Genomic DNA, 27,372 nt, shown 5'->3' on the forward strand with positions numbered 1-27,372 from the left:
GCGGTGTGTTGGTATTTTTCTTTGGATGAGGGGCATCTCCTACCGTATTTTTGAGCGGTGTTCCCCAGTTTTCCCGCAGTGACAGTCTTCCCCCCCTTTCCCGCGGTTGTGCCCTACTCCTGACATCACCTTCTTTCTTCCTCCCGCCAGGTCTCGGAAGCTTGCTTGGAGGACATTCCCACCTCCACCCCCATCACCAGGAGTCCGGGTTCTTCGGCCCGAGTCCCCGCCCCAGGCCCCGCCCCCGATGACGCGCGGCGCCGGGTGCGTGGGGATTCCCGCGGCCCTGGGCCCTACCCGGCCTGCCCCGCGGCAAGATGGCGGCCTGAAGACTCGGCCGCGGCGGAAAGTTTGTTGTGGGATTTTGAGTAGGCGAGCTGGGAGGCGAGACGTGGGGGGATTGCGGGGCCCTGGCATGGAGCACGGGTGGAGGGAGGGACCAGCTCCCAGGTGGAGGATGGAGGAGGGTTGGAGGCGAAAAGCAAAACAACCAACACCGATGGGGGCGGAGGGCAGGGGGCCTGTAATCCCGTGGCTGCCCTAGGGGAGGAGACGGGGCGAGGGGGAGGGGAGCCAGAAGTGGGTGTGGTTCGCAGTCTGGAGGAGCGATCGCTCGCGATTTGAAAGAGAATTACTTCTCTAGGAGTAAAGAAACCTGGGGTTTGGGACAGAGGCCTGACTCCCTCAGGCCAGTGGGAAGGGAAAGGGTGGGTGCCCTCGGGAAGGATTGGGAGAGAGAGCGATCTGGAGTTTGCAGGGCGGGTCTCCCAAGGAGCGGACCGAAGCCAGGCAAATGACCCCCTGCCAAGCTTAAATCAGCCTTTCCATAGCTCCTGTAGCAACATCTGTCCCATTTCAGCTGAAGACCCAGGGGCCCCAGGGTCTGGAAGAAACCACACTGCTTGCCCGGAAAGAAGAGGTAGCGACTTGCCCCAGCCCAACCCCAGAGCGGGTAAGATGGTCTCCAAAGACAGGTTTCTGAGTGGCATTCTCCCTGGGAGAGGATCCATGGGCTCGGAGGGTCAGTTAATATGGAATAATAAGAGAAAGTTGCTCTTCCAGAGAGTTTGTCTGTTGACTGTGATCCTTAAAGTTGGTGTTTTGGTTAGATTGCTGGCTCCCTCTTGGGAGTTGGTGTAGAATTGAGTTTTGTTTGCCTTCATCTGTATAAGCAACTCGGGGCAAGTGGAAACTAAACTAAAAAAAATTTTTTTCAAGATAAGGTGTCACTGTGTAGCCCTGCCTGGCCTGGAGCTCACTATGTAGAACAGGCTAGAAGTATTTTAACACATTCCTGTCACAAAGCAGTTGCCCACTTGTACACCATATCTTCTTCCATTCCCCCTCACACTATCAGTTTGACATTCTGCCTGGAAGTAGACCTTTTGTGGGTGACGTGATAGAGTTATAAGAAAGCAAATTTCTGATGGGGTTCACTGAGGTTGAGGTCTTTTTATGGGCAACTCCCAAATGTCCCAAAAGCTGCATGTCTGCTTTTCCGTTTTTCTTTTGGTAAGCAAAGTTCACTAGTGTTCCTTGGGTGTGGCCTGGGGGAGCTGTGTCCCCAGGTGAGAGGAAGAGGGGAGGGCAGGAATAGGAAGAAACCCAGGTGAGCTCACGTAGTAAGGGCTCAGTGTGACTTGGGGAAAGTTTAGGTCACTTTGTATCCTTGAGACCCCTGATAAAATGTTACTTTGAGGTTGGACCAGTGAGATAAAGGCAAGAACAATTATGGACTTGCCTTCTTCTGTTAACTTTCTCTTCATCCGTCAAATCACATTTAAAAAGAAAACAGTAATCATTTTTAGCTGCTCAGAGGAATCATGGCATTCCACTCAGTGGACCCGCCGCCGCTGGAGAGGAAGGACTGAAGACAGAGTACAAGTACAGTCCTCACCGCTGCTGGCCTGGGCAGACACAGAGTTGTTGTTGTTAGTGGGTTTTTTTTTTTTTTCACTGTGTATCCCTAGCTGTCCTGAAACTTGCTCTGTAGACCAGGCTGGCCTCGAACTCACAAGAGATCCACCTGCCTCTGCCTCCTGAGTGCTAGGATTTGTTTTTGAGTCACTGTTTAGCCCTGGCTGGCTTAGAACTCTTTATGTAGACAAGGCTGACCATGAACTCATAGATATATGGGTCTCTGCCTCTTAAATGCTGGCTTTAAAGGTGTGGAACATTGTGCCTGGCTTAAGTAGTTAATTTTAAATATTTATTTTAATTAAAATATTTGTTTCTATTTTATGTTTATGAGCTCTTTGCCTGCACATATGTTTATGTACTACATTTGTGCCCGGTGCCCTTGGAGGCCAGAAGAGGGTGTCAGATCCCTTGGAACTGGAGTTATAGATGGTTGTAAGATGCCATGTAGGTGCTGAGAATTAAATCCACGTCTTCTAGAAGAACAACCAGTGCCCTTAACTGCTAAGTCATTTTTCCAGCCCCTATTTATTTGTTTTTTATACATTTATGTTTACCTGAGTGTATGTCCACCATGTGTGTGTAGGAGCTCTCAGAGGTCAGAAGAGGGCATCAGAGCCCCTGGATTTACAAGCAGATGTGAGCTGCTGTGTGGGTGCTGGGAATTGAACCTGCGTCTTCTACAAGAGCAGTGTATACGCTGAACTACTGAGCCATCTCTCCAGTCCCCAGTTGGTTTGTTTTTTGAAGATAGTCTCACTTTGGTTCCGTCTGGCTTGGAACCCACTGTATGACTCAGGCTGGTCTTGAACTTGTGACTGCTCTTTTCCTAACTCATGTCCCTCCTAGTTACTGGGATTATAGACATGGAGTGACTGTGACCAGCTTGTGGGTTTTTTTTTTTTTTATTTTCCCCTCTCTTTTTTTCTTTTCTTTTTTGGGGTAGTTTTATAGGCTAGACTTAGACTTCTGGGCTCAAGCGATCCTCCCATCTCAGCGTCTCAAGTAGCTGAGTGTATAGGAGTCCAGCTCTATGCCCAGTGGGGTAGGTTCCATAGTGAAGTCTATTCTGGGACCTCTGTCTGTGTGATGATTGAACTGGAAGGTCTGGCATGATCTAGAAACTCACTAGTCATGTCTTGTTCATTGCACATGCACTCTCACCACCAGACGTTGACTCCAGATGGGACACCTTCAGTCACTGTCACTAGTCTGGCCTCAGTGTTTCCAGGAACCTGAAGATCTGATGAGATTTAGCTGTAAATTCATTTCTGGAGGTTTGGGAACCTTTTTTTCCCCTGAGGAGAATTTGTGTATGTGAGTCCTTGGGAATTGTAATCAGCTAGAACTGTAGAACTACACACACGTGTAGTCCTAGCACTCAGAAGGCTAAGGAAAGAGGGTTGGTAGTTTGAGGCCAGCCTTGTCTACATAGACCTTGTTTCCAAGAAGGGACAGGCCAGAGATGAAAAAAGAACAATTTGTTGAGTGGCTAAAAGAATTGAAGCTGGTATACACTAGTAACTTTAACATTTGAGAATGAGGCAGGAGGGTCAGGAGTTCAGGACCATGCTCAAGTTACATAACATATTTCACCTGTTTCAGAAACAAAACCAAAGAATTAAAACCGACGCAGAGAGCCAGGTTGCTAGTTGGATCTGACAGTAGTATTTGACCTTTCTTAATTGCATAGCTCTGTGCACCTCAGTTTCTCATTGCTCAGTGGGGACAGTGAGGGCACCTATCTCACAGGCTTGTTGTAAAAGTTCATGCATTAATGTGCTCCGATTCTATCTGATACTTGGTAAGTATTGTTATGCCCATCAGGTCTCAGTACTGCCCTATGCCCCATGGTTGACCCTGTGATTTCTGGAGGATTAGTACTGGTGGGCTGCCGGCCCGATGCTACAAAGGTGCAGTGCAGCCTTTTGATAATCTAAATTAAGATTATCAAAATTATCTTTTTTTAGACAGCTGTCTAAATTAAGCTGTTTAAAGTGATGCTAAGATGCTATGATGTGGGCGGTGGTAGAGCACACCTTTAATCCCAGCACTTGGGAGGCAGAGGCAGGTGGATCTCTGTGAGTTTGAAGCCAGCCTGGTCTACAGAGAGAATTTCAGGACAGCTAGAGCTATACAGAGAAACCCTGTCTACACAGAGAAACCCTGTCTTGAAAAACCCAAAAGAGAAAAGAAAAAAAAAAAGATGCTATGAAGCTGGAAGTTTTGTGTTTGCTGTTGAGCAGTAATAATAGTGAATATTCGGGACATTCTCTGTGTTTGATGTTGTTGGAAGCACTTTGTATGCACTAGCTACCTTTTATGGTAACAGCTGTAGGAAGATACCATCCTATTTTACAGATGAAGAAATGAAGTAGAGTGGTTGTCGTTTATTCAAAGGTCCCCAGTTAGTAAGCAGCAGAGCCCTATAGAATGTGAACTCAGGATACCTGGCTCAGCAGTTAAATGAGCTGGTTTGCTTTTAAATTTAATCTTTTTTTTTTTTTTTCAAAGTAGGGTTTCTCTGTGTAGCCTTGGTTATCCTGGAACTTGCTCTGTAGACCAACCTGGCTTTGAACTCACAAAGATCCTCCTGCCTCTGTCTCCCAAGTGCTGGGATTGAAGGTGTGCTCCACCACCACCCAGCAAATTTAATTAATTTTTTAAAAAAATTATTTTGGGGCTAGGCATAGAGGTGTACACCTTTATTCCTAGACCTCAAGAGGGAGAGGCAGTTGGATCTCTGAATTTGAGGCCAGTCTGGTCTACTTAGCAAGTTTCAGACCAGCCAGGGCTGCATAGTGAGACTCAGACTGAAAAAAAAAAGTTATCATTACTATTTTAAAAATATATTTATTTTATTTTTAATCGTGTGTGTGTGTGTGTGTGTGTGTGTGTGTGTGTGTGTGTGTGTATGGATATGTGCGTGTGACTGTAGGTGCCCTTGGAAGGTGGAATACCCCCCGGATTAGAGTTACACATGCTGTGAACCACCTGATGTGGGTTCTGGGAATTGAACTTGAGTCCTCTGAGTACATGCTCCTAACTGCTGAGATAGCTCTCTAGCCTCCTCCCCACCCAAATATTTGTATTAATGTGAAGTAACCTTTTTTTTTTTGTGGCCCAGCTTGCCACAGCATTCTGAACACCTCGTTGTTCTGTAGTTCTGGAACCTTGGACTTCACATAGGTAGGCATGTACCCTACCACTGAACTGAATCCACAACACTTCCGGGCTTTAGATAATCCTCCTGCCTCAGCTTCCACAGTGCTGCAGCTGTAGCTCTTGCTTGTCTGGTTGGTTAGAGGTACACCCATGGGAAACATGTCTTTTCTGGAACCCAGCTCTTCATCTCAGGCCTCTGTTTACTCTTAGAAAGAATACATAAGGCAGAGGAAGTGCTCAGGAAGCCCACTGTGCCCTGTTGTCCAGACCCGTTCTCTCCTTTCAGGATTCAGTTTGGTGACTACCCATTGCAAAGTGACATTGGGATCTACTGTAACTTGGGCATGGAGTGCCCCTGGCCAGAGACAGGCATGAGGATGGCCTTGGGAGTCCAGGCCAGCCAGGGCTATGTACCAAACCTATTTTCAAAACAGCACAGCACTGGAAGCATGCTCTAAGAGGGATGTGTTCTTTTGTGTCAATGTAGACGTAAACATTAAGGCTGTCATTTGGTTTTGATACTGACATGAGGAGATAAAGTAGTCACAGTATTAAGTTCATAGTCTGTATGTACTCATTCTTTTCAAAGTAGCAGCCTGCGCAGAGGAAAAGATAGGTGGCATTTTAAATAGCTCCTTCCTCTCACATTTGGTGAGAGTGGAAAACAGATGTTCCTACCCTGAAAAGCTGTGCTGCCTGGTGCAGGCTCTGGTACAGGATGTGAGTGAGTCTCCCGTTCCCAGGCAGGGGCAGCCGCAGCCTGAGGGCGGAGGCCAGCTTCAGGTTGGACTACCCAGCTCTTCTCTGAGTCATGTCCTGTCTATTTAACACACCCTCAGGGCCATCTTTTCTTCGGTGACTCTCCAGCCTGCCAGTGGGCACGTGCCTGGTATATAACCGGATTTGAGGGGACTTGGAGGCCAAGGTCTGTGGACTTTCCTTGCGACATCTGGCCTGGCCCCATCATGAACTTTCCTGTCTGTTGTGGTACCTGGCAGTCTTGTGCCCCTCCCCCATTGTCTAGAAGCCGCAGGTTCCAGGGTAGCATACTTTGCCTTGATTTGATTTGTGCAGGAGTCAGACATGCTACAACTGGTTCTCTTAATGGAGTGCACCTGTGTGTTGTAGTAGAGATCTTCGGACTTGCTGCCTTCGGGTTCTATCTCAGCAAGTAACCAGGCTGCCGGTGAAGGCAGGAGGGTTTGTAACCGGGCTGCCGGTGAAGGCAGGAGGGTTTGTAACCGGGCTGCCGGTGAAGGCAGGAGGGTTTGTAACCGGGCTGCCGGTGAAGGCAGGAGGGTTTGTAACCGGGCTGCCGGTGAAGGCAGGAGGGTTTGTAACCGGGCTGCCGGTGAAGGCAGGAGGGTTTGTAACCGGGCTGCCGGTGAAGGCAGGAGGGTTTGTAACCAGGCTGCCGGTGAAGGCAGGAGGGTTTGTAACCGGGCTGCCGGTGAAGGCAGGAGGGTCTTGAACCAGTCCTCCTTGTTTTACCATTGTTTAAATTAGTTTTCTCTTGAAATGCCCATATTTGAGCATTACGTTGAAATCTCATCCCTTTATTGCCTTCTCACCAGATTTGAAGAACCCCCTGATAAGCTGAGTCTGTGTGCTTTATTTTTTCTGTGTGTTTGAAAGGCTTTTATTTTTTCTAAAGATTTTTATTTTGTTTTGTTTTTCGAGACAGGGTTTCTCTGTGCAGTCCTGGCACTTGCTCTGTAGACCAGGCTGGCCTTGAACTCAGAGATCTGCCTGCCTCTGCCTCCCGAGTGCTAAGATTAAAGTTATGTGCCACCACCTCCTGATTAAAGAGGTTTTTTTTCAATTATGTGTATGTGTGGTTATGTGCACATGAATGTAGATACCCACAGAGATCAGAAGAGGGCATCATGCTTTTTTTATTTTATTTTATTTTTTTAATTTTTGAGGCAAGGTCTCCCTATGCAGCATTGTTTTGCCTGGAGCTCAGAGACATCTGCCAGTAGTGCCCCCGGTGTGTTGGTATTGAGGCATGTGCCACAACACCCGGGAGATCAGTTTCTCAGCAGCCCTGTGGACTTAGCTCAGTTTTTCGAGCTTCTAGGCTTATATTCCTGGACACCTCTCCTCGCTCCCTTCAGCTTCCTTTTTGCCCTTCAGATCTTGTCCTAAAGGTCCCTTTCTTTCGGACTCTGTCTCTCTTTATCTCTGGGCTTGAGTCTAATACTGTATTTGCCTATTTTGTTTTGTCTGGCTGTCATAGGACTTTAAGTGTCCTGAGATCAAGGACTTGTCGAATTTACTTTCGTATTTCCAGCACTTCGGGTAGTGTGAGTATTTAAAATGCTGAGGTGCATTAGAATGAACGAGATATGGTAGTTATTCTCTCCCTGCTTCAGGCTCGACTCTGCCCTAGCAAGCATGATGACAAACATATATCCAAGCACTCAAGTACCAAGGCACATTTTTGAGTTCCAGAACAGCTTCTTCTATATACTGGGGCCCTGTCTCCAGAAAAAACCAAACTCAGCCTGTGCCTTTGGAAATAATGTGGTTCTCCCTTATTTAATTTAAAGTTTATCCTTTCTAGCTTGGCATGCAAAAGAGCACCTTGCATCCTGGCCCTTGTCCTGGTTTGTTTTCTGTTCCTATGATAAACACTGCTCTTCCAGAGGACCTAGGCTCAATTCCCAGCACCCACATGACAGCTCACAACTGTTTGTAACTCCAGTTCCAGGGGTCCTGACAGGCATGCACACAGGCAAAACACCAGTGCACATTATTAAAAAAAAAATTGCTGAGTGGTGGTGGTGAGCACCATTAATCTCAGCACTGGGTGGTAGAGGGCCAGAGGCAGGTGGAGTTCAAGGCCAGCCTGGTCTACAGAGTGAGTTCCAGAACAGCCAGGGCTGTTAAACAGATAAACCCTGCCTCAGAAAACAAACAAACAAACAGACAAACAAAAACCCACAAACCCATACTGTCCAAAAGTGACTTGGGAAGGAAAGGGTTTTTTTCACTTACACTTCCTGTTACAATCCATCGTTGAGGAAGCCAGAGCAAGAACCAAAGCAGAGATCGTGGAGGGCCCATTCATACCTTGGTTTGACCCACAGCTTTGTCAGTCTGCTGTCCACAGTGGGTTGGGCCCTTCTGTATCATTTATTAATCAAGAAAGTGGTCCCAGTTTTTCTTAGTTGAGGGCCCCTCTCTGCGGATGACACTAGCTTAGTGTAAAGCTGGTGCAAACAGACGACTAGCCAGTCCAGCCCTTGAGACCGCGTCACTGCGTGCCGCTCCCTCCCCGCTCTCGTCGTCGTCCACTCACCCAGCTCTTGTGACCTGTCCACTGCACTCATCCACAATGTCTCCACACCAGGACCTGACTTCTTTGGCCCTTCTGTGAGAAGCTTTCTCCCCACCTCTTTAAAAAACACGTAACAACAACAACAACGAAACAGGGTCTCGCTGTGTAGCCCTGAGTGACTTCACACTTGTCTTCCTTCTGTCTCCTGAACGCCTGGATTGTAGGTCAGGTCTCTGCTACCATGCCCGCTGCATGCCTGCCTTCTCTCCTTTCCAAACTGTAAGCCTCTGGATCTTTGTTAGAGCCTCTTTTCCAGTGCTCAGTGTGTCATGGCGAGGGCACTCTGTTGACCACGTGTGGGGACCGCTCAGCCCAGTTGGAAGGATTTGTGCATTGAGTGTTGGGACTGTGTGAGAGCCTGTGCTTCGGGGCTGGATGGGCTTGTTTGCAGGTAGGACTGTGTGAGAGCCTGTGCTTCGGGGCTGGATGGGCTTGTTTGCAGGTAGGACTGTGTGAGAGCCTGTGCTTCGGGGTTGGACGGGCTTGTTTGCAGGTAGGACTGTGTGAGAGCCTGTGCTTCGGGGCTGGACGGGCTTGTTTGCAGGTAGGACTGTGCCAGCTGTGCGGTGCTGACAAGTTTCTTCACCTGTGGGAGTCTTGGTCTCATTTTCTGCGAAATAGGAGTGCTGTGGTTTTTTGTTTATTTGTTCTGATTTTCCAGGGGTATTGAACTTTAGAGACAGTGAGATCGCAACACATAGCATGGTTCTTGGCATGTGAAAGACAGTCCTTAAATATTTGTTGAATCTCAGTTTTGAGACTCTATGGGTAAGGACTTTTTAAAAATTTATTTATTATGTATACAGAAGAGGGCACCAGATCTCATTACAGATGGTTGTGAGCCACCATGTGGTTGCTGGGAATTGAACTCAGGACCTCTGGAAGAGCAGTCAGTGCTGTTAACCTCTGAGCCATCTCTCCAGCCCCCCCCCCTTTGTTTTTTAATTCAAGCTAGAATAAGCTTCTTGATTTCTGTCAAGAAGCCAGTAACATTTTTGAGTAGGGAGTAAAATGGAGAGTGTCTCCTTTCTTATGATGAAGCAATAATGAGGACACCAGCATGAGAAGGGGAGCACCGTCAGAGAACAGCTGAGAAAGTCAGATGGCAGCGCTGCTCCTGTCTTGGGCTGCAGAGACTCTTGGTGGACCACCATATGACTGCCGACCTCCCCAGTCCTGGGGAGGTGACCTCCCCAGTGTGTGACCAGTGGATCACAGTGGGTTGTCGTCACTAGAGAGAAGGTTACATACGGCCAGTGACCAGATGGAGTGTGTCTTAGACAGGTCTACTATGTTGTGATGATACACCATGACCAAAGCAACTTGGGGAGGAAAGGGTTTATTTGGCTTACTCTTCCACATCCCTGTTCATCATGGAGGAAGTCAGGACAGGAACTCAAACAGGGCAGGAACCTGGAGGCAGGAGCTGATGTGGGGGCCACAGAGGGGTGCTGCTCACTGGCTTGCTCCCCATGGCTTCCTCAGCCTGCTTTCTCACCGAACACAGGATAACTAGCCCAGGGGAACCACTCACATATCTTTGGCTCTTCCCCCATCAATCACTAATAAAGAAAATGCCCTACAGGCTTACCTACACCTCAATCTTGTAGAGGCATCTTCTTAATTGAGGCTCCCTCCCCTCTGATGACTCCAGCTTGTGTCAAGTTGACAAGCCAGTCGGCACAGAGTGCTTTGGGACCCACATTCCCAAGTATCTTGGGAACCGGAAGGGATGTTTACAGGCACTGAGGAAGCCAGACTTGAGGTCCTCCTGTGGTCTGGTGCCCCAGCCCTCCTGATGCTCCTCCTGAATTTAGGGCTGGTTTCTGAGTCACCATCTATTGTTTGCATTTTCCTTTCCACTGCAGTTGATGGGAACAGTCTTCAAGATGCCAGTTCTCAACACATACCACAGGAATTTGTTTCTAGAAGTTAGGATCTCTTCAGCCATGCAAGGCACTCCAGCATGAATCTGCAGTCAGATCTGGAAGAGCTTCCAGTTCTCTGAAGAGCAATGGTGTCTGGCCACAGATCTCTGCCTGAGCTCATTTCTTGTCCTCAGTGATCTCGAAGCATGTACCACACTGAGTCACTGGTAACCTGTCTTCCCTCTGTTAGGGGAAAGTCTGAGTCTGAGGCTACTTAGGAGCAAGGTCCTTAACTGAAGTCCTGTGAGAAAGTGTTAAGCATCTCTGGTTGCCATGTGACCCAGCCCATCCTTCCTGAGCAGGCTAAAGCAGATGAGAGCTCTCTGGTAAGATTTTTCCAGTTCTTAGTGTTCTAGTGGAAGCTCACTTCAGCCGCTGGCACCCTGGCATCCATAGACTCAAAGAGTCTGGAATGTTCTGGTGGAAGCCCCACCTCTCTGCTCAGGCCCTTCCCCTCAGAAAGTCCCGCCAAACATGGCTCCTCCCCCAGAGATGCTCAAGACCTCTCCCATAGGGTATTTAAACTGCATCCCAGAAAATAGACACAGTCATTTTTCAGTCTCTCGTCCAGTCTCTTTTCTGGAGAATCATCCGGGAACACTTTACCCATTACACTGGGCCTTTTTCTAATTCCCTCTGATTTGGTCTGATTGCATTGCTTCGTTGGCGGAGAGGCTTATCGGGGTGCAAAAAACCTTTTTCATTTAGGATTTTTTTTTCCTTTTCAGACAAAATCTCACTCTGAAGCCCAGGCTAGATTGGATCTACTATTTTTTTTTTTCTTTTTTGAGACAAGGTTAGTTCAGGCTAGCCTCCAACTTTCACTCCTCCTTCCTCAGACTCTGTGCTAGGATTTTGGGCATCCACCATCACTCCCCGTGTTCTGTTCTGTTCTTTGCTTGTTTGAGACAGAGCTTTTCTGTGTAGCCACAGCTGTCCCGGAACTCACTCTGGAGACCCAGCTGGCCTCGAACTCACAGAGATCCAGCCACCTCTGCCTCCTGAGTGCTGGGGTGAAGGCCAGTGCCACCACAGCACACTGCTGTCTTCCTTTTAGAAGGCTAAGAGCAGACCTAGCTGTTGTCTTGCCTGTGGGTGAGGGTTCTGAGGGCTGTCTGTCCGTGGGCAGGCTTTCCCCTCATCTTTAGGAGGTTAGGGGTTGTGGAGACCAGCGTTCTCAGTCTGTGAGTCGAGACTCCTGGGGGTCACCAAGACCGTTGGAAAAGACAGATTTACAGTGTTACAATTCACAACACTGGCGAAGTGACAGGGAGTGGCAAGGAAATCACTGTATGGTTGGGGTCGGCACCACACGAGGAGCTGTGTTAAAGGGCCGCAGCGTCAGGAGGGGTGAGACCACTGCTCTAGACCACACTGTCTTTTCTCCAGTCACGTGCAGGCTTTTTTAAGCTTGGGGACAGTAGACAGAGCAATATGGGGATCTCAGTAAGTGGGCAATTCAGGAATCTACTGGCACTTTCTTTCTTGTGGTGCCGTACTGGGGAATAAATCCAGGGTCTAACACATGCTAAGTAAGTACTCTACTACTGAACCATATCCTCAGCACACACACCCCCTCCCCCTTTTTTAAAATTTTGAGACAAAGTCTCAGTTGCCCAGGCTAGTCTTGAACTCGTCACCCTCCTGCTTCAGTGTCCTGGGCAGCTGGGCTGACTGCCGGACCCTCCTGGGGGCAGCATGGAGACGGTACTTCCCATTTTGCTCCTCACTGCTCTGCCTGCAGGGCTTCTCAAGCGGGCTGAGGAGCTTTCTGCTCTTTGCTGATATGTTGGAAGCGAATTTCCGGTCCTGCTGCCCCAGGGGACCCATCTTGTCAGATTCCACTGTTGTGGCTGATCTGACTTCCAGGTCTCTAGGCTGGAGTGTAGCACGTCCCCCAGGATGTTTCTGGAGGCGTTGGGAAGGTGGTGGTGCTTCTCCTGCCTTGCTGTATTGGGAGGATGAGGATTCTGAGAGGGTGGAACAGCCCCTGTTGGAGGCTGGGGAGCCTGGCTGGGCTTTCATCTGCACTTTCTGGGGTCTCCTGAGGGCTCCCTGGGAAGCCATCTGTCTGGCCTTGTGGAAACTGTGAGGTGGCAGTGTGCCGCCTTTCCCTGAGTGGCCCAGCTCTGGGCTAGGCTGCACACTGCTCCATTGTGCTGTGTGTTCTGAAGCAGCTCTTGTCACAGCCTTTGACCACCACAGTCTCTCAGCGTTCTTTCCCCCGGAGTCTGTGGGAGGTGGGTAATACACTCTGTTGGCATAGGCCTGGCCGGGTGGCAGCCGCAGCTGTGGGAGGGTTGGTTCTTACAAGCCAGTGTGCAGAGTCCTGGTGCAGCCTGGCAGCAGTGTCTGGGAACTAGAGAGACTAGGAGCTTTCCACAATAGCTGCCTTCTCTTGGCCAACCAGAGAGCCTTGTTGTACGGGTCAGTAAGCTGGACTCACTGTTGGCAAGGTGGGGTGTTGGTCTCTCCCGGAGTGCTTTCTGGCGGTGGGAAGCCCCTGAGTCCCACAGTAAGTTGGAGGTGCTTTCCTGGACGAGAGTACAGTGTAGTCCTGAGGGATCCTGCAGCTTGGTCTTCTGTGCTCTCTCTTTGCAGCTCCAGAGCTGGGCTGCTCACACACCCAGCTGTCTGTTTATATGGAGTGCCTGGAGGGTGTCTACCATGAGTCTGTTGCTAACACCACTAACCAGGAGAGCTGGCTGGCTGGCGAGAAGACACTAACCCTGTGAGTCTGACTCTGGCTAGCTAACCTGCCCTGGGGTGCCACCAGAAGTGTGTGTCCTCCTGTGTTCTCTCCAGGCTGCCTGCCTCTTTCCCTCAGCCTTGCTCCCTCCACCCTCTGGGCCCTGCCTTTCCTCTTTTCCATGATGTGGGCGGGATGTACCTCATTTGTCCAAGTTACTTGTCTGTTGCTGTGTGAAACACCAAGACAACTTAGAATTCTAAGAAAGCGTTGAACTTGGCTTCGAGTTGCAGAGGGTTGAGTCTGATGACAGAGTGAGAGAGCAGCTGAGAGAGAGGGAGAGAGACAGAAACGGACCCGCACACAGAGACAGACACTAGGAATGCTGGGAGTCACGTGAAACCACAAAGCCCACCCCAGTGGACAGGCCACACCTCCTACTCCTTCACCAACTGGGGACTAAGCATTCAGGTGCATGAGTCTAAGGGGCCGGTCTCATTCAAACCACCCCCCTTCATGGCCAGAAGAGAGTGGCCTGCTACAGGACTCCTCTGCCTCTCCCCTTCTTCCATAGCGACATCTCAGGCCCCCACAAACAAATTGATTCCTGTGCTTTTCGCGACAAGGAGTTGGAGACTTTCCCTCAGTTCCCAAGCTGTCCCCACTTCTTTGCTAGAGACAGGTAGAGGAGGACAGGAATACGCCTTCCAGACCCCAGATAGTTTTCCTCCCTGTCAAGAGGGTGAATGTGGATGGTTCCACCATTATTCCCACTCAGAATAGGAAGTTAGGTTATCATCTTTTTTTTTTTTTTTTTTTTTTTTCCCCTCGAGACAGGGTTTCTCTGAGTAGCCCTGGTTGTCCTGGAACTCCCTCTGTAGACCAGACTGAGATCCATCTGCCTCTGCCTCCTGAGTGCTGGGATTAAAGGCATGCGCCATCACTGCCCAGCTAGGTTCTCTTCTTGGTTGGGAGAATGAGGCTCACCTTGGCCTGGCTCTGGAGACTTCTTGGTCAGAGAGAGGAGTAAACTGAATGCCAGATTCAGGGATCTGTGTAATGATGTTCCCGCTGGTTGCCATTGCTCTGGGAGGTGGAGTTTGGTCTTTTACTGTTTCCACTCAGTGTCAGGCGGACTTTAACCGAGAACTGGGAAGGGCGCCTCAGTGAGACGAGGCAGGGCCTTGGATTCCTTAGGCACAGGAAAGGTCCTTTCCCGGAGATTGGTGAGTGTTGCCTGCCATGGAGAAGCTGCTACCCTAGGCTCTTTCCTCCATCTTTGGAACGGAGACGGGATATCTGACAATCCCAAGAAGATCAGTTGCCTTGTTCTCTGGCATTCAACAAGTAGCTCTTTACATCAACTGTGTCTCCAGGCTCTGAAGGTGAGGCCGGCCTGGAGCCTTGAGACTTGCAAGTCCTCCAGGCCGTTTCTGTTGGCTAAGAGGGAGAAGGCAGGGGCCTGACTGCAGTGTGGGAAGGGTGTGTGTGAATAGGAGGGACATAGATGCTTCCAGGCTCCCTAGGAGTGTAGAGTTAGCAAGCTGAAGGCGGTTTGGGCTTGGCTCTGACTAGAAAAGGGAAAAGAAAGGCCGGCCAAGGTTGCTGCTTTTCTCTTCCTTAGGGGAGGGCATGGAGTCCACTGTCAAGTGCAGGCCATGGACTTGGACCCTTCTGGCACTCCTTTGGTTGGGGAGGCTTTGGTTTGCTTGGATCAGCATCAGTAGTCTTTTTCAAACCCTTTGTTCCTGTCAAGTGTTTGCTGGGTGAGAGGCCAAGTGGATAGACAAGGTGTTTGTTCAGGTGGGGAACCAGGTGAGTTCTCACAGGTCACCCGCGCTGGTTCTGAGGCTTCGTGATGACAGTGCTTAGAATGATTCTCTCCCTTTTGGGCCTTCAGCTTAGTGTAGGGGGCAGGTGAAAGCTAGAGGCAGCTTATCCCAAGAGGGTGAGGTTGTACTTGCCCAGAGGCATGTATCGCTATTGGAGGGGTGGCAGGGCTGGTCTGGGCACAGACTGGCATCTCCTACCCTAGTCATCAGCTCAGAGCAGCATCTTTGCCCAGGCCCCACCCTGTGAGCCGCTGGCTGCCTGCCTGCCTGCCACGCGCCCAGGATTGCTGAGGGCTTTGCTCATGTACCTCAGAAACAGCTGCATGCCGGAAACGGGGGGCCGAGGCAAATGAAAGGGGGTGGGGGTGCAGTGGGGAAGGCTAAATCCAGCCTTGGCCTGAGGACTGCTCTCTTCACAGCAGGCCGAGTGGAGGGCTCTGTTGCAGAGGCGGGAACTTCACGGGAGTTCTCAGGGCTGCATTCCCGGGTCATTTGCCATAGGCTTGACCCTTGCAACACAGCGGTTTATGTTCGGAGGCTTTCGATGGAGGCTGAGCCTGGATTTCAGAGGCTTCAGAACCACAGCGGTTTATGTTCGGAGGCTTTCGATGGAGGCTGAGCCTGGATTTCAGAGGCTTCAGAACCATCTAGGTTTACATGGCAAGCATGTCGTCTATCCCTGTGATGTGCAACTTCCCCAGGGTGCAGAGGTCAGAAACTCGATATCTGGCATTGTGGCTCAGGAAAGTTAAGGCAATACCTTGTTTCCTGTGTGGTCAGGATGCTGTGATTTGGGCTGGTGGGGGGCTTTCAGAAGGGCTGGTGTTTGTTTTATTACCTATTTATATCCTGCTAGGTTCCCAGGGAATTCAGGCTCTACACATAGCTCAGCTGTCTTCTGAGTAGTGCTGGATTTTCCTTTCATTTAGAAAGCAGTAGCAGTTACTAACTTCTTTGGAAGCATGATGAGGAAAGACTTTAAAGATTCTTGTAGTGTGGGCCCCACCCTGATTCAAAAGGTCGGGTTCATTGACCCTCAAGGTTCCCCCGCTGACTTAGTTCATTTGCTGCTGTGAGCACTTATCAGTAGGTTTCACAATAATCTGAGACCAGATAAATGACCTCCTTTCCTAAAGAAGGTCTTGGTGGATAGTGGGGAGATGGTGTAGTTGGGTTGGATGCTGATCAGGGTCAGTGAACTTGTCCATACTGATAGTGCAGAATTTGAGGAGCTGGAGCAGGCTTCTATGGCAGAAGGCTGACATGAGACAAGGCCCAGAGCCACATCCATTTTGAATTTAGTCCTGTCCCTCTTCTGAACCAGTGATGGAGTGGGGATGCTGACCCTGAGTCCTTAGTAGGCAGAAAGCCTCAGGAGAATGGCAGGAAGGGGTAGGAGAGCATCCCAGGCTCGTGGGCTCCTTTCTGCTGCTGCCGTCCCTCGGGAACATTGGCTGCAAGAAGAACAGGGATAGTAGTTAGAGTGAGTCGGGTCTGGAGAGGTTTCTCTTCTCCGTCTATCTCCAGGAGACGGCATCAGTGGCAGACGGCCATATCCATCCAAAAGGGGGGTAGACATGAGTCCCAGCGCCTGGCTGGAGTGGGGTCCTTTGAGTCACTGACACTGGCTAGCTGCTCGTGGCCGGGTACCTTGCTCTTATCTCCCCACACTCTGCTCAGCTGCTCAGTGGGTCCGCAGTCAGGTCCTCTGTGCATGCCGAGTCCCATTTCTAATGAAAGTAGACTTTGTTCTCTGAAGGCAGGCAATCGTGCCCCATGGGCTGTAATCAGGGAGAAGGTATTTAATACAGGGCAGGTGGCAACAGGCGGCCGCATTGACTGGCAGATTGCAACATGGCAATTAGCAGGCTATCACCCTCCTCCCCAGCAGATATGGGTAGTCTGTCCTCGGAACTGACTGTGAACAGTGAAGAATGAATGCTATGTAGCAAAGGAGGGGGACAGGAGGGGGAGCCAGGAGGGGGTGGGGGTGAGGGTGAGGAGAGCCCCTTCTTCTCCTGCTTCAGGGTGTTTGGGCGTCTCCCACTGAGGTCAGCAGGTTCATCTGAAGAGCCACAGCCCATGCTGGGTCGGCCAGGGTTCCACCTGGGCACAGCTCTTGGTACAGACCCAGCGTACAAGCTGGTGCCCCCATCCTGAGCCATCTAATCCTGCCTCCTAAGGCCCAGGTAGTTAGGAGGAGTAGAGTTCTTCCTGCTCAGTGCCAGATCTTCCTCCAAGAATCAACTTGGCAACTAGAGGCCTTGAGGCCCCACAGGCTGACCTTGGCTATGGCTTGCCCTTGGTGGCCCAGGGCATCTTGTCAGCACAGGGTTAGAAGTCCTCCTTGGGCTGGACTCTGGAAAACCTTTAGGTGAAGGAGTTATGGTCAGTGGAGACCACAGCTGGGAGCTCAGACTTCTGGTGAAACTGCTTTGATGTTTTCTAACTCACCTTTTTCTCTTCTCCCAGCTTGGGGGCCTCCAAATCCAGCTGTTCTTCACTCTCCCCCGGTCTGTTCTCTAGTCCTGGACAAGGACTCTCCAGTGCTGTCCCTTACAGGTTGGATCCAGGGCACTTGGTAGATTTTGGGAATTGAAATGAAGGCCCAGGTGTCCCAACATGCCCTGGTATTTATGGACACGGGGCAGGGAGTGGCGCAGATCTGCCTTGGGAAGTAGGGTTGGGGAACCCGGAAGGTTCCCTGGTACACTGTCCCTACTTCCCGGGTCTGATAGAGAAGCAACCTTTCCCCCACCTCCATCCTTAGAGTCCCTGTCTCCATTTACTGTCTCTGTCCTTGTCATACCCACATCACCCCCAACCCAGCAAACCAGATTGCCTGGAGCCTCAGAGAAACCTGAAAATAAAAACATTCTCATAGCTGCAGCCAGGACTTACTGTCAGGGCAGGGCAGGGCAGGCTATAGGACGTGGCGCCCCAGTGAGGCAGCTCTACCCACAGAGAGAATTTCCAAATTCCTGAATGTGTCTGCCTGCCCACTGGTCTCCTAAGTGCCCTGGCGCCTAGAAGAGAGTGTGAGCCTCGGCAGGCATTGGAGCAGGTAAGTAACGGAGAGGCTAAGGTTGGAGGAAAAGGCACACAGGGAGCTTGCGGAGTGAAGGTTCCTCAGCCCTGGGTGGGGGTGGGGGTGGGGGTGGGAAAGACGGGCCAGGACAGGAAGGCCGGCCACAGAAAGCTGGCTTGTGTGAGGAGAAGGGAGAAGGCAGCGGCCAGCTCTGGGAGCTTTCCCATCATTTTCTAGAAGCTCCACTGCCTGTCTGCCCTTTAGTCCATGGCTCTGGTCCTACCTTGTTTTCCAGGCATACACACCCACACAGACACCTCTGAGTGTTAGGGCCTGGTACCTGCATTGGTTTGGGACTTTTCTAGGCCCCTCCCTCAGGCCATAGGAGTCCCTACTCCAGGGCCCTCTGGAGGACAGCCACAGAGGACCTGTGGTTTATCTTGTTTGTTCCCCTTACCCCAGGAATGTGGTGTCCTTTCTGGCCCTCCCAGATTCCTGTGCAGGGAGTCAGCCTGACAGCATGCTGCTTGTGCCCTGTGGGGACACGTTCTGCCTCCTGTCAAAGGGGCGGAGGCTGGCGGCTCACGCTTTTGCTTTCCCCCAAACCCAGGCCAGGGACCATAGAGAGGAGGGAACTGCTCCTGCTTCCCCGACCTCCTTTGCCCCCACCCTGATGCCCCAGGCCTGCTGGAATGTGACAGGAGTCATGGCCAGGGCATGTCCCAACAGTAGGAACACATGCTTTAGCCCGCAAGGCCTCCTTCAGCCCCCAGCTCTGTTTGGGTTGACGGGGGTGGGAAGAGATTGTTCTTGTGCTCAGAGAGTCCCAGGGTTGCCATTTCCTCTGCTCACCGTGGCGCCTGCTGCCCCCGTGCGGCCGCCCAGCGTATTGCAGGTGCTTCTCGGAATCCCGAGGAGCTGAGGGACCTGGCAGGCCACTTGGCTCAGCCATGTGCATAGGCGCAGAGCAGGCTTTGCAGTGGGGAAACATGTCACTCAGGCACTTGAGGGTGCAGAGCAGCCTGGGCCTGGAAACGTGGGTCTTGGCTCCCCAGACTTGGCCTTACATTTTTTCGATTACATTTACTTTGAGTGTATGTGCGTAGGCACGTGCTTGCTGCAGTGACCGTATGGAGGGCAGAGGAGCACCTGTGGGCGTCAGTTCTCTCCTCCCACCACGTAGGTCCCCGAGGTCAAACTTGGGTCAGCAGGCTTGGCAGCAAGCACCTTTGCCTTTGGAGCCGTCCTGCCAGCCCACGGTTGTGTTGTCTATACCGGCAGCTCTCCACCTCAGCACTGTTGACCTTCGGCCTTGCCAGCTCTTTGTTGTGGTCACTGTCCTGCTCACAGTAGGCTAACTCATCAATGTCCTGGCCTTGACTTACCCGTGGTACCTCCGCCTCTGCGGATTTTGAAAACTGAAAATGTCTCTAGACATCTGCAATTGTCCCTGAGAGAAGCAGGGGCGAACTCACCTGATTGGGAACCACTGCTCCTAATGCTGAGTTCGGGTCTGCTGTCTTGGACCTACCTTTGCTCATTGCTTAGTTTAGTGACCCATTGTACACAGAAGCGGTCTCTGGGCTTCTTGTGGAACGTTTTTGGGGCTCTCTCCAGCACCATCGTCCTCTTGCTCCTCTGCTAGACCCTTGGTAGTCTCATTTGCAACCTCTGTTACCCAAATTCCTTGGCTGTTGAGACCCTAAGAAAGCCTAGGAGATGAGCAGGACAAATGGGGGGGTAGAAATAAGAATAGTACCAGATGCCGAGCGGTGGTGGTGCACACCTTTAATCCCAGCACTTGGGAGGCAGATGTTGGCAAATATCTGTGAGTTTGAGGCCAGCCTGGTCTACAAATCGAGTTCCAAGACAGCCAGAGCTGTTACACAAAGAAACCCTGTCTTGAAAAACCAAAAGAAAAAAAAAGAATAGTACCAGATCTGCCGGGCATTGGTGGTGCACACTTTTAATCCTAGAACTCCGGAGGCAGAGGCAGGCAGATCTCTGTGAGTTCAAGGCTAGCATGATCTACAGAGTGAGTTCGGGACAGCTAGGGCTACACAGAGAAACTCTGTCTCCAGCCAACAAAACCAAAAAAGAGTGGTAGCAGTCCTCTTCCAGAACGGGGCGTGTGGGAAGTTGAGACAGTGGATGCGTGTGCATGGACACAGGCGTTGTCTGGAGAAAGGCGGGTGCTCAGTACTTCGGTTGTCACTCTTTTGAGTTGGCTTCACTCTGACCCAGGCCACTACCCTGCCTCTGCTGTGTTCCCCTAAACCCCCGTCCTGTCTGTGGGCTCCCTGCTGGCTACTTTCCGGGAGCCTTCCAGGTCTCAAACTGGGCAGGCAGGCGGCTGACACCTGGTGTCCACTTTCTTCCCTTCTCTGGTTTCAGGAGCTCTTGGCTGGAGGAAGTGGAGGGGCCGTGGGATGTGGAGAGCCGAAAGCTGACACATCTGACTCGAGGACAGCAGAGCGGAGCGCGCTGCCAGCGAACAGACGGTATGTCCTGATGGGCAGGCCCTTGACCCTACTTGGTTCTCTTCTGGGAGGCCGGCGGTGAGGTGCTGGGTAGGTGCGCTCTTTTAGTGGGAGCTGGTCAGACAAGAGAGTGTGTTTGGGGCCAGACGGCCTTGGCCTTTGTTGGCAGTGTCCAGAGAGTGCTCTCAGCTTGGAGACACTTCTCCAGGAGCCTGGGTTGGGTCAGTATCCTCAGACTCTTAAGGTTTGTTCACAGTTTATGGGAAGCAAACCTGTATTTAACTTTACCTAAGTGCTGGGCACTGTTTTGTTTTTGTTGTGAACAGTCTGACTATGTAGCCCAGGCTGGCATCAGTTTAGGACTCTCTTTCCTCTGCCTCCCCAGGACTTGGAATTACAAATGTGCATTGCTGCCTATCTGTGTGTGTGTGTGTGCGCGCGTGCGTGCGCGCGCGCGCGTGGGAATACTTGGCGCAGGTGTGCGTGTGCCACATTACCAGCTATAGAGGTCAGGGACAGTTTGTGGGAGTCAACTCTCCTTCCATCATGTGGGTTCTGAGGACAGATGTCAGATGGTCAGGAGCAGTAAGTGCCTTTACCCACTGAGCCGTCCTTCCTTCAGAGCCTCTTCCCCGCATCTCTGAGCCTTCCTCTCCCTGGCTTCTCTTGGCAGGTAGACGAGCCTGTATCTTCCTTCCAGAATGACCAGTGCTGCCCCTGCTAAGAAACCGTACCGGAAGGCACCTCCAGAGCATCGGGAGCTGCGTCTGGAGACCCCTGGGTCCCCGCTCGAGCAAGAGGTCAGCAAGACTGCGATCTGGCCTGGCTGGTGGAGGCTGGCTTCCCGGGCCTGAGGTGCTGGTCGTGCGTTAGGGCAGGAGAATGACTGATGGAGCTGTGGCGGTGCCGGTGGGCTGTCTGTGTGTGCTCCTGTCCCAGGGAGCCGTGGTCTCTGAGCTCAGCAGAGTGGTCCCAAACACTGCAGTTCTCCCTGTACCAGCCAGCCCATTGGACTGTCGGGCCCTCTGTGCTGGAGGAAAGTCATTCAGCCTTGGCCTCTGTAGGGACCTAAGGAGGTGGCACTCCAGCTGCTTCCCACCACAGTAGCTCTTCTCCATTGTCCCTCGGAAGTCCGGCCCTTCACCCAGCTAACCTGATGACTTGGTACTCTCTGTCAGGAACCATGTTAGGCTTGCTCTTAGGAGGCCTGTGGTCAACTGCCAGACACTCCAGTCCAGTGAGCATGGGTGGTTCCCGGAGCTTGCTGTCAGCCTGCCTCCCACCCCACAGTGCACACAGTCCAGTCTCAGATGCTGAGCGTCAGCTGTGTCCTGGCCTCCTGGGACAGTCTAGGGAGAAAGTGCCACCATTTGTTCATTGCAGTTCAGGCAACATTAGATAAAACTTTCAGGTTTACAGAGAGGGAACTAAGGTGAAGGGGATGAAGCCTTCACTAGTGCGTTGCTGAGTAGGGTCCTGATCTGAGCTGTTTGCTTCATTGGCTTACTCATGGCCGGCACTTCTAAGGTGTCCCTTCTGCATAGCTTGGGCCTGCTCTGTTGGCTGGGCCCTGGCGCTTGGGTCATGACCATTGTAAGAGCTTAGGAAAGTTGGGGCAGGGGCTTCAAAGCAAGACACAGAATGGTTTGGTGGTGCTTACGTATATCGGAAGATGGAGGCGGTGAGGTCAGGAGTTCATGGTCACCTTCAGTTGCACAGTGAGTTTGAGTTCAGCCTAGGCTGTCTGAGAACCTGAAAGCGAACACTCACCAACCAAAAGCCCCATAGCATTTTGTACCCCAGAGACTCTCAGCCATTCAGTTCTTCCACCTCATCCTCCAAGGTCCTGATTCTGTCCATCTTCCTCTGTAGGGGCTGAGAGGGCTCTCTCAACTCACAGCTTCTGTAGTGTGCCTTGACTGACTTCTCTAGAAAGTCAGTGCCATGCTTGTGAGGAGCTGGGTGGATGCCTGAGAGGTGCTTTCTTCTTGGGGACGAGATGGCATGGGTACCTGGTCACCTGGGAAGATGGCTTCAGGGTTCAGGGTAGATGTTGGAAGAGGTTCTAGAATGTTCTGGTGGGCATGGGAGAGGGCACTGTAAGCTCATCCAGACATGACTGGGTTTCACCCAGAGCACCGCCACTCTGTTCTGTTACATGGCCCTCTCCAGGGCTGTTTGAAATGTGAGCCAGCCAGGAGGCCGTGGCTGGATCTGAGTCTCAGGCTTTTCCTGTTTTTTGTCCAGGGGCCCCTGACTGACGCAGAGAGGATGAAGTGAGTACTGTCCGTCCGTCCGTCTGTCCGTCCGTCACTTTCCTGTGCACTGTGCCCCTTCCGCTTGCTGCTGTAGGCTTTTGGTAACACCGGGTTTCTCCCTGCATCTGCCTTCTGACAGTCCAACTTCTGACAGTGTGGCACAGTGTTGTGACCCTACACTTGTTCACGCTCGAGAGCCGTAGACTCGATATTACAAAACAAACAAAAATTGCAGAAAAAAATGTTAGTTTTAAGTAAGTTTACAACTTTTGTGTTGGAGTGTGTCCCTGCCTTCCTCGCCACACGCAGCCCATGGAGCACTGGTGCTCGGCAGAGGTAGAGGTTGGATGGGGTGTCTTAGGGCTCAGTGCTGTACATGTTCTCCCTGGGAAAGGGTTTTCCTCCATCTGTGGGTGGAGGACGTGTCCCGCAGAGAGCCCTCGCCCAGCTCCCGGCTCTAGAGTGTGGCCCCCCGTGCCAGCTCCCGGCTCTAGAGTGGCCCCCCGTGCCAGCTCCCGGCTCTAGAGTGGCCCCCCGTGCCAGCTCCCGGCTCTAGAGTGGCCCCCCGTGCCAGCTGCCCCTTCCTGTCAGCGTTTGAGGCCTCCCGGAGAGCAGCAGTGCTGGCCTGGATTCCCAAGAGATGAATAATGGAGAAGCCTGATTATGAAGTGGGGAAACTGGAGCTGCGAGGCTGGGTGGTGACCTTTTGTTCTGTGCTGGTGAGGGGCAAAGCGGAGTGTCTTACACCAAACCCTCTGCTCCCGCCCCATCCCGTCTCCAACCTAGAGGGCCTGTGGATAGAGTCCCCTAGCTACTGACACTGAAGGACACTTGTCTGTCTGTCCTGTCCTTTCCCAGTCCTGTCGGGCGCTCCGGGGTTAGCTGTCTGATGGCCCCTGTCCCCCTGCCCCAGACTTTTGCAGCAGGAGAATGAGGAGCTTCGCCGACGCCTGGCCTCAGCCACCCGACGCACTGAGGCCTTGGAGCGGGAGCTGGAAATAGGACAAGACTGCCTGGAACTGGAGTTGGGCCAGAGCCGTGAGGAGCTGGACAAGTTCAAAGACAAATTCCGCAGGTGTGGGAATAAAGGGCCAGCTCTCTCCCCCTTCGTGGGAAGTTAGCTGCAAGAGCCTCAGCTCCCACGAAGCTGATTCTGTGTGGAAAGCCGGGGCTTTCCCAGAGTCCCCTGGAGAGCAGGTGGGTGGCCCTGAAATCAGGATCTTGACCCGGGCTCTCCGCCTGTGTCCTTCTGTAGGCTGCAGAACAGCTACACAGCTTCCCAGCGGACCAACCAGGAGCTGGAGGACAAGCTGCACACACTGGTACTGTGCTGGCAGACGGGACTAGCATCGCGGTGGGCTGGGGCTTGCCAGAGGGATGTCCTTCAGCCTGGGGCTTGGGGAGGGAGGGCATGGCAGTGTTGGGGAGGGGACTGCAGTGTGCTGTGCCAGTCGGGACTGTTAATGCTCACACTGTTTCTCTTCTCTCTTCGTCTCCCCTCATGCCGCCACCGCTGCTGCTGCATTCTCCTCTCAGGCCTCTCTTAGCCACAGCTGGATTTTTGCAGTTGCGTCTGAGTTTGTGTGTTTTTTCCCCTGGTTCTGGCCTCCTTGGTCCGTATCAGGGATGGTGGGCCTTGGCCGTTTTCCTCTGCCCTTGAGCACATCCCCTCTCCCCGTCACTGTGAGGCCCATTAGCAGTCAGTGCCTCCACCCTGGGAGAGACCGGGTCTGGGCTCTGCTCCTGGTTCTGGCAGAGGGACTGGCTGATAGCAGCCCTCAGCGCTTTCCCACTTCCCAGCTGCAGGGCCAGCAAGCCCAGGCTGTAGGTACACGGTAAGGGAGCTGAAGCTCCCCCTCTGTGCCCGGCCCGCTACTCTCATAGACGCCCACTCCTAACTGATCTCGGAGACAGATGCCCACACAGGCTTTAGTCCCTGGCTGCAGGTCCTGCCTCTGAGATGTTAGTGCCTTGAGTCCCTTAAGCCCCCGCAAAGGATGGGTAGTCTGCCTCCGCCCTGGGTTCCCATGGCATTAGGTTCTTCTCAGACGGCTCCTCATGAGCAGCCTGCAGAGCAGGAGAAACGCCGAGTCTCCTCCTGTCTGTCGTCATGTCTGCTGTCTGCCTTGGCTGCCCTGGCACCTGTGGCCTGTGTCTCTGGGCTGGAGGTGGTGGAGGGAGAGGGCTGGCTGGGGTCCGGGCTGGCTTTACCACAAGTCTGTGCTGCAGATCAAGAAGGCTGAGATGGATAGAAAGACCCTGGACTGGGAGATTGTGGAGCTGACCAACAAGCTGCTGGATGCCAAGAATACCATCAATAAGCTGGAGGAGCTCAATGTACGTGCCCGTCCTCGGTGTGGCTCCATTTGCACCCTTGGGCGGGCTGGGCTCTAAGAGGTCTCTGTCTGCAGGAGCGGTACCGGCTGGACTGCAACCTGGCGGTGCAGCTCCTCAAGTGCAACAAGTCCCACTTCCGGAACCACAAGCTTGCTGATGTGAGTGACGCCTGCCCGGCACCATTCCGCCTTGTCGGGACTCTGTCCACCTTCTGTATCTCTGCCTTCTTCTTCCTCTGACTTCCCTTTCCACTTCCTTCCTCTTGCCCCTGGGTGGCACTTCCTGGGTGCCACTGAGGCCGGTTACAGGTGTTGGAGCTGGCTCTGTTAGTATTTTGTAAGGTACTCGCCAGCCCTAGGAGCCTGTGCAGGAAGAAGGGGTGGCCAGAGCTGTTAGCCTTGACACTGAGACAGCCCATCTGACCCCTTCCCTCTTCAAGCCAAGGCCGAGCTGGCCTGCAGACTGGAGGCACTTGCAGGTCTGGAGTGGCTGGCACTCTCCAAGTCTGGTTTTGGCACAAGCCACCTGAGACAGAGGAAAGAGATGTTTTGGTGTACATAGGTCTTAGCAGTCGAGCTGGTTAACTTCATGTTAAACACAGTACCAGTTGTTTTTTTCTGGGAAGTCGGGTTGTGTAGAAGCTTAAAAGGCTGAGCGCACAGGGTTAACCAGGACATGGTGGCTCTTGTTTTTGCTATGAGTCAAGCTGTCTTCAGCGGGGCTCATTCATGTCTCGCTCCTCTCCTCTTACCCTAGCTACCCTGTGAGCTACAGGACATGGTCAGGAAACATCTGCGTAGTGGTCAGGAGGCCGCCAGCCCCAGCCCTTCTTCCAGCCTGGCCGCAGGGGCTGTGGTGCCTACCTCAGTCATTGCCCGGGTGTTGGAGAAACCGGAGTCTCTCCTGCTCAATTCAGCCCAGTCAGGCAGTGCCGGACGCCCCTTGGCTGAGGATGTCTTCGTGCATGTGGACATGAGTGGGGATGCTCCAGGTGACTCAGCCAGCCCCCCGGCCCCTGGCAGTCCCTCTCCACAACCCAATGGGGAGTGCTGCTCTCTGAGTACTGCAGGAGGCTCCCCAGAGGAGGAGCTGCCCCTGCCAGCCTTTGAGAAGCTGAGTCCCTACCCTACCCCGTCTCCACCACACCCGTTGTACCCTGGTCGGAAGGTGATCGAATTTTCTGAGGATAAGATTCGAATTCCACGCAACAGTCCCCTACCCAACTGTACTTACGCCACTCGACAGGCCATCTCCCTGAGCCTGGTGGAGGAGGGGGGTGAGCGCGTCCACCGCAGCCCAGTGCCTAGCAGTCCTGCCTCAGCCCAAGGCTCACCCCATCACCAACCTAGTCCAGCCCCCTCCGCACTCAGTGCCCCAGCCAGCTCGGCCAGCTCCGAGGAGGACCTGCTGGCCAGCTGGCAGCGTGCATTTGTGGACCGCACCCCGCCTCCCGCCGCTGTGGCCCAGCGCACAGCCTTTGGGCGAGATGCCCTCCCTGAGCTACAGCTCCATTTCTCCCCGAGCCCCGCGGAGGCCCCACCACCTTCCCCACACCAGGGGAGTGGACTTCTGCTGCCGACAGAGCCTGACTCTGCCTGTCCCAGGGAGGAGGAGGAGGAAATGCTGAACCTGCCTGTCAGCCCTGAGGAAGAGCGCCAGAGCCTGCTGCCTGGTAATGAGGGTGCAGAGGATGGACCTCACACTTCCCACATTGATGGCAGGGCCTGGCCACTCCCCACCGCCAGCCGCCCTCAGCGCAGCCCCAAGAGGATGGGGGTGCACCGCCTGCACCGCAAGGACAGCCTGACACAGGCGCAGGAGCAGGGCACCCTGCTCAGCTGAGGCCACCGCCTCTCGGGGCTGCGTGCGGCTGGCTCCTGAACTCTCCTCAGACCTGGGGAGCTCTGTGTCCTATGTGAATGGGGCCCACACCAAATCTTGCGGCTTGCCTCCTGACACTCTCTTTTCCTCTTGGAATACTTCTTCTCCAAAGGTAATAAGTCATTTCAGTCCCAAGTCAGCCCAGGTGTTATCACGGGGAGGCGCCCGGCTGCCAGTGTTCTTTTCCATTCTCCTTCCTATCCAGGAGCTTGGGTTGTTAGGGGACGGGATCATTGAGGCTCCTGACCTCCAAGAACTCTTGTCCTCTGCATGAGCTGCTCTTTGGCCTGGCCCAGCTGGACCTAGGGACAAGGGTGGACTCACTCAGGGCTCCCCTCAGCTGTTCCCACCGTCCCTTCCAGAGAGAGGGTGGGACTTCAGGGGCCTCAGGCTAGGCTCCAGTGAGGCCTGGCTCTCTTAACCTTGGCTCTAGACTGTTACTCCCAGATTGGGGAAATTTTCACATTGACTGTTTTAAAATCGAATAAAACTTATTTTACAGGTATGGCTTAAT

The 27,372-nt window shown here is 52.7% G+C and overlaps 1 protein-coding gene across 4 annotated transcripts; it reads left to right on the plus strand.

Moving 5' to 3' along the window:
- The first annotated feature begins 261 nt into the window (after positions 1-261).
- Tjap1 (tight junction associated protein 1) lies at positions 262-27,365 on the plus strand. 4 transcript variants are annotated; one of them, XM_028887134.2, is made up of 11 exons: positions 262-349; positions 860-952; positions 20,297-20,403; positions 21,056-21,182; positions 22,630-22,658; positions 23,554-23,715; positions 23,896-23,962; positions 24,177-24,206; positions 24,870-24,977; positions 25,052-25,135; positions 25,734-27,365. In XM_028887134.2, the coding sequence occupies exons 4-11, from the start codon at positions 21,084-21,086 to the stop codon at positions 26,817-26,819; spliced, it is 1,665 nt and encodes a 554-aa protein (XP_028742967.1). In that variant the 5' UTR covers positions 262-349; positions 860-952; positions 20,297-20,403; positions 21,056-21,083; the 3' UTR covers positions 26,820-27,365. The 4 variants fall into 4 exon arrangements, with proteins under 4 accessions (XP_028742967.1, XP_037056152.1, XP_028742973.1 ...); XM_037200257.1 differs by lacking the exon at positions 262-349 and having other exon boundaries at positions 554-952; XM_037200259.1 differs by lacking the exons at positions 262-349; positions 860-952 and adding an exon at positions 17,463-17,938.
- Positions 27,366-27,372: the final 7 nt, after the last annotated feature.

The sequence above is a fragment of the Peromyscus leucopus genome, chromosome 16_21, assembly GCF_004664715.2.
Source record: "Peromyscus leucopus breed LL Stock chromosome 16_21, UCI_PerLeu_2.1, whole genome shotgun sequence".
In the NCBI taxonomy this organism is placed as follows: Eukaryota; Metazoa; Chordata; class Mammalia; order Rodentia; family Cricetidae; genus Peromyscus; species Peromyscus leucopus.

Excerpts from the sequence above, each read along its gene's own strand:
- Tjap1 (XM_028887134.2), top strand. The coding sequence starts at position 21,084 with ATGACCAGTGCTGCCCCTGCTAAGAAACCGTACCGGAAGGCACCTCCA. Across the intron at positions 23,963-24,176 it reads AGGACAAGCTGCACACACTG|GCCTCTCTTAGCCACAGCTG; the intron begins GTACTGTGCTGG and ends TTCTCCTCTCAG. Across the intron at positions 25,136-25,733 it reads GGAACCACAAGCTTGCTGAT|CTACCCTGTGAGCTACAGGA; the intron begins GTGAGTGACGCC and ends CTCTTACCCTAG.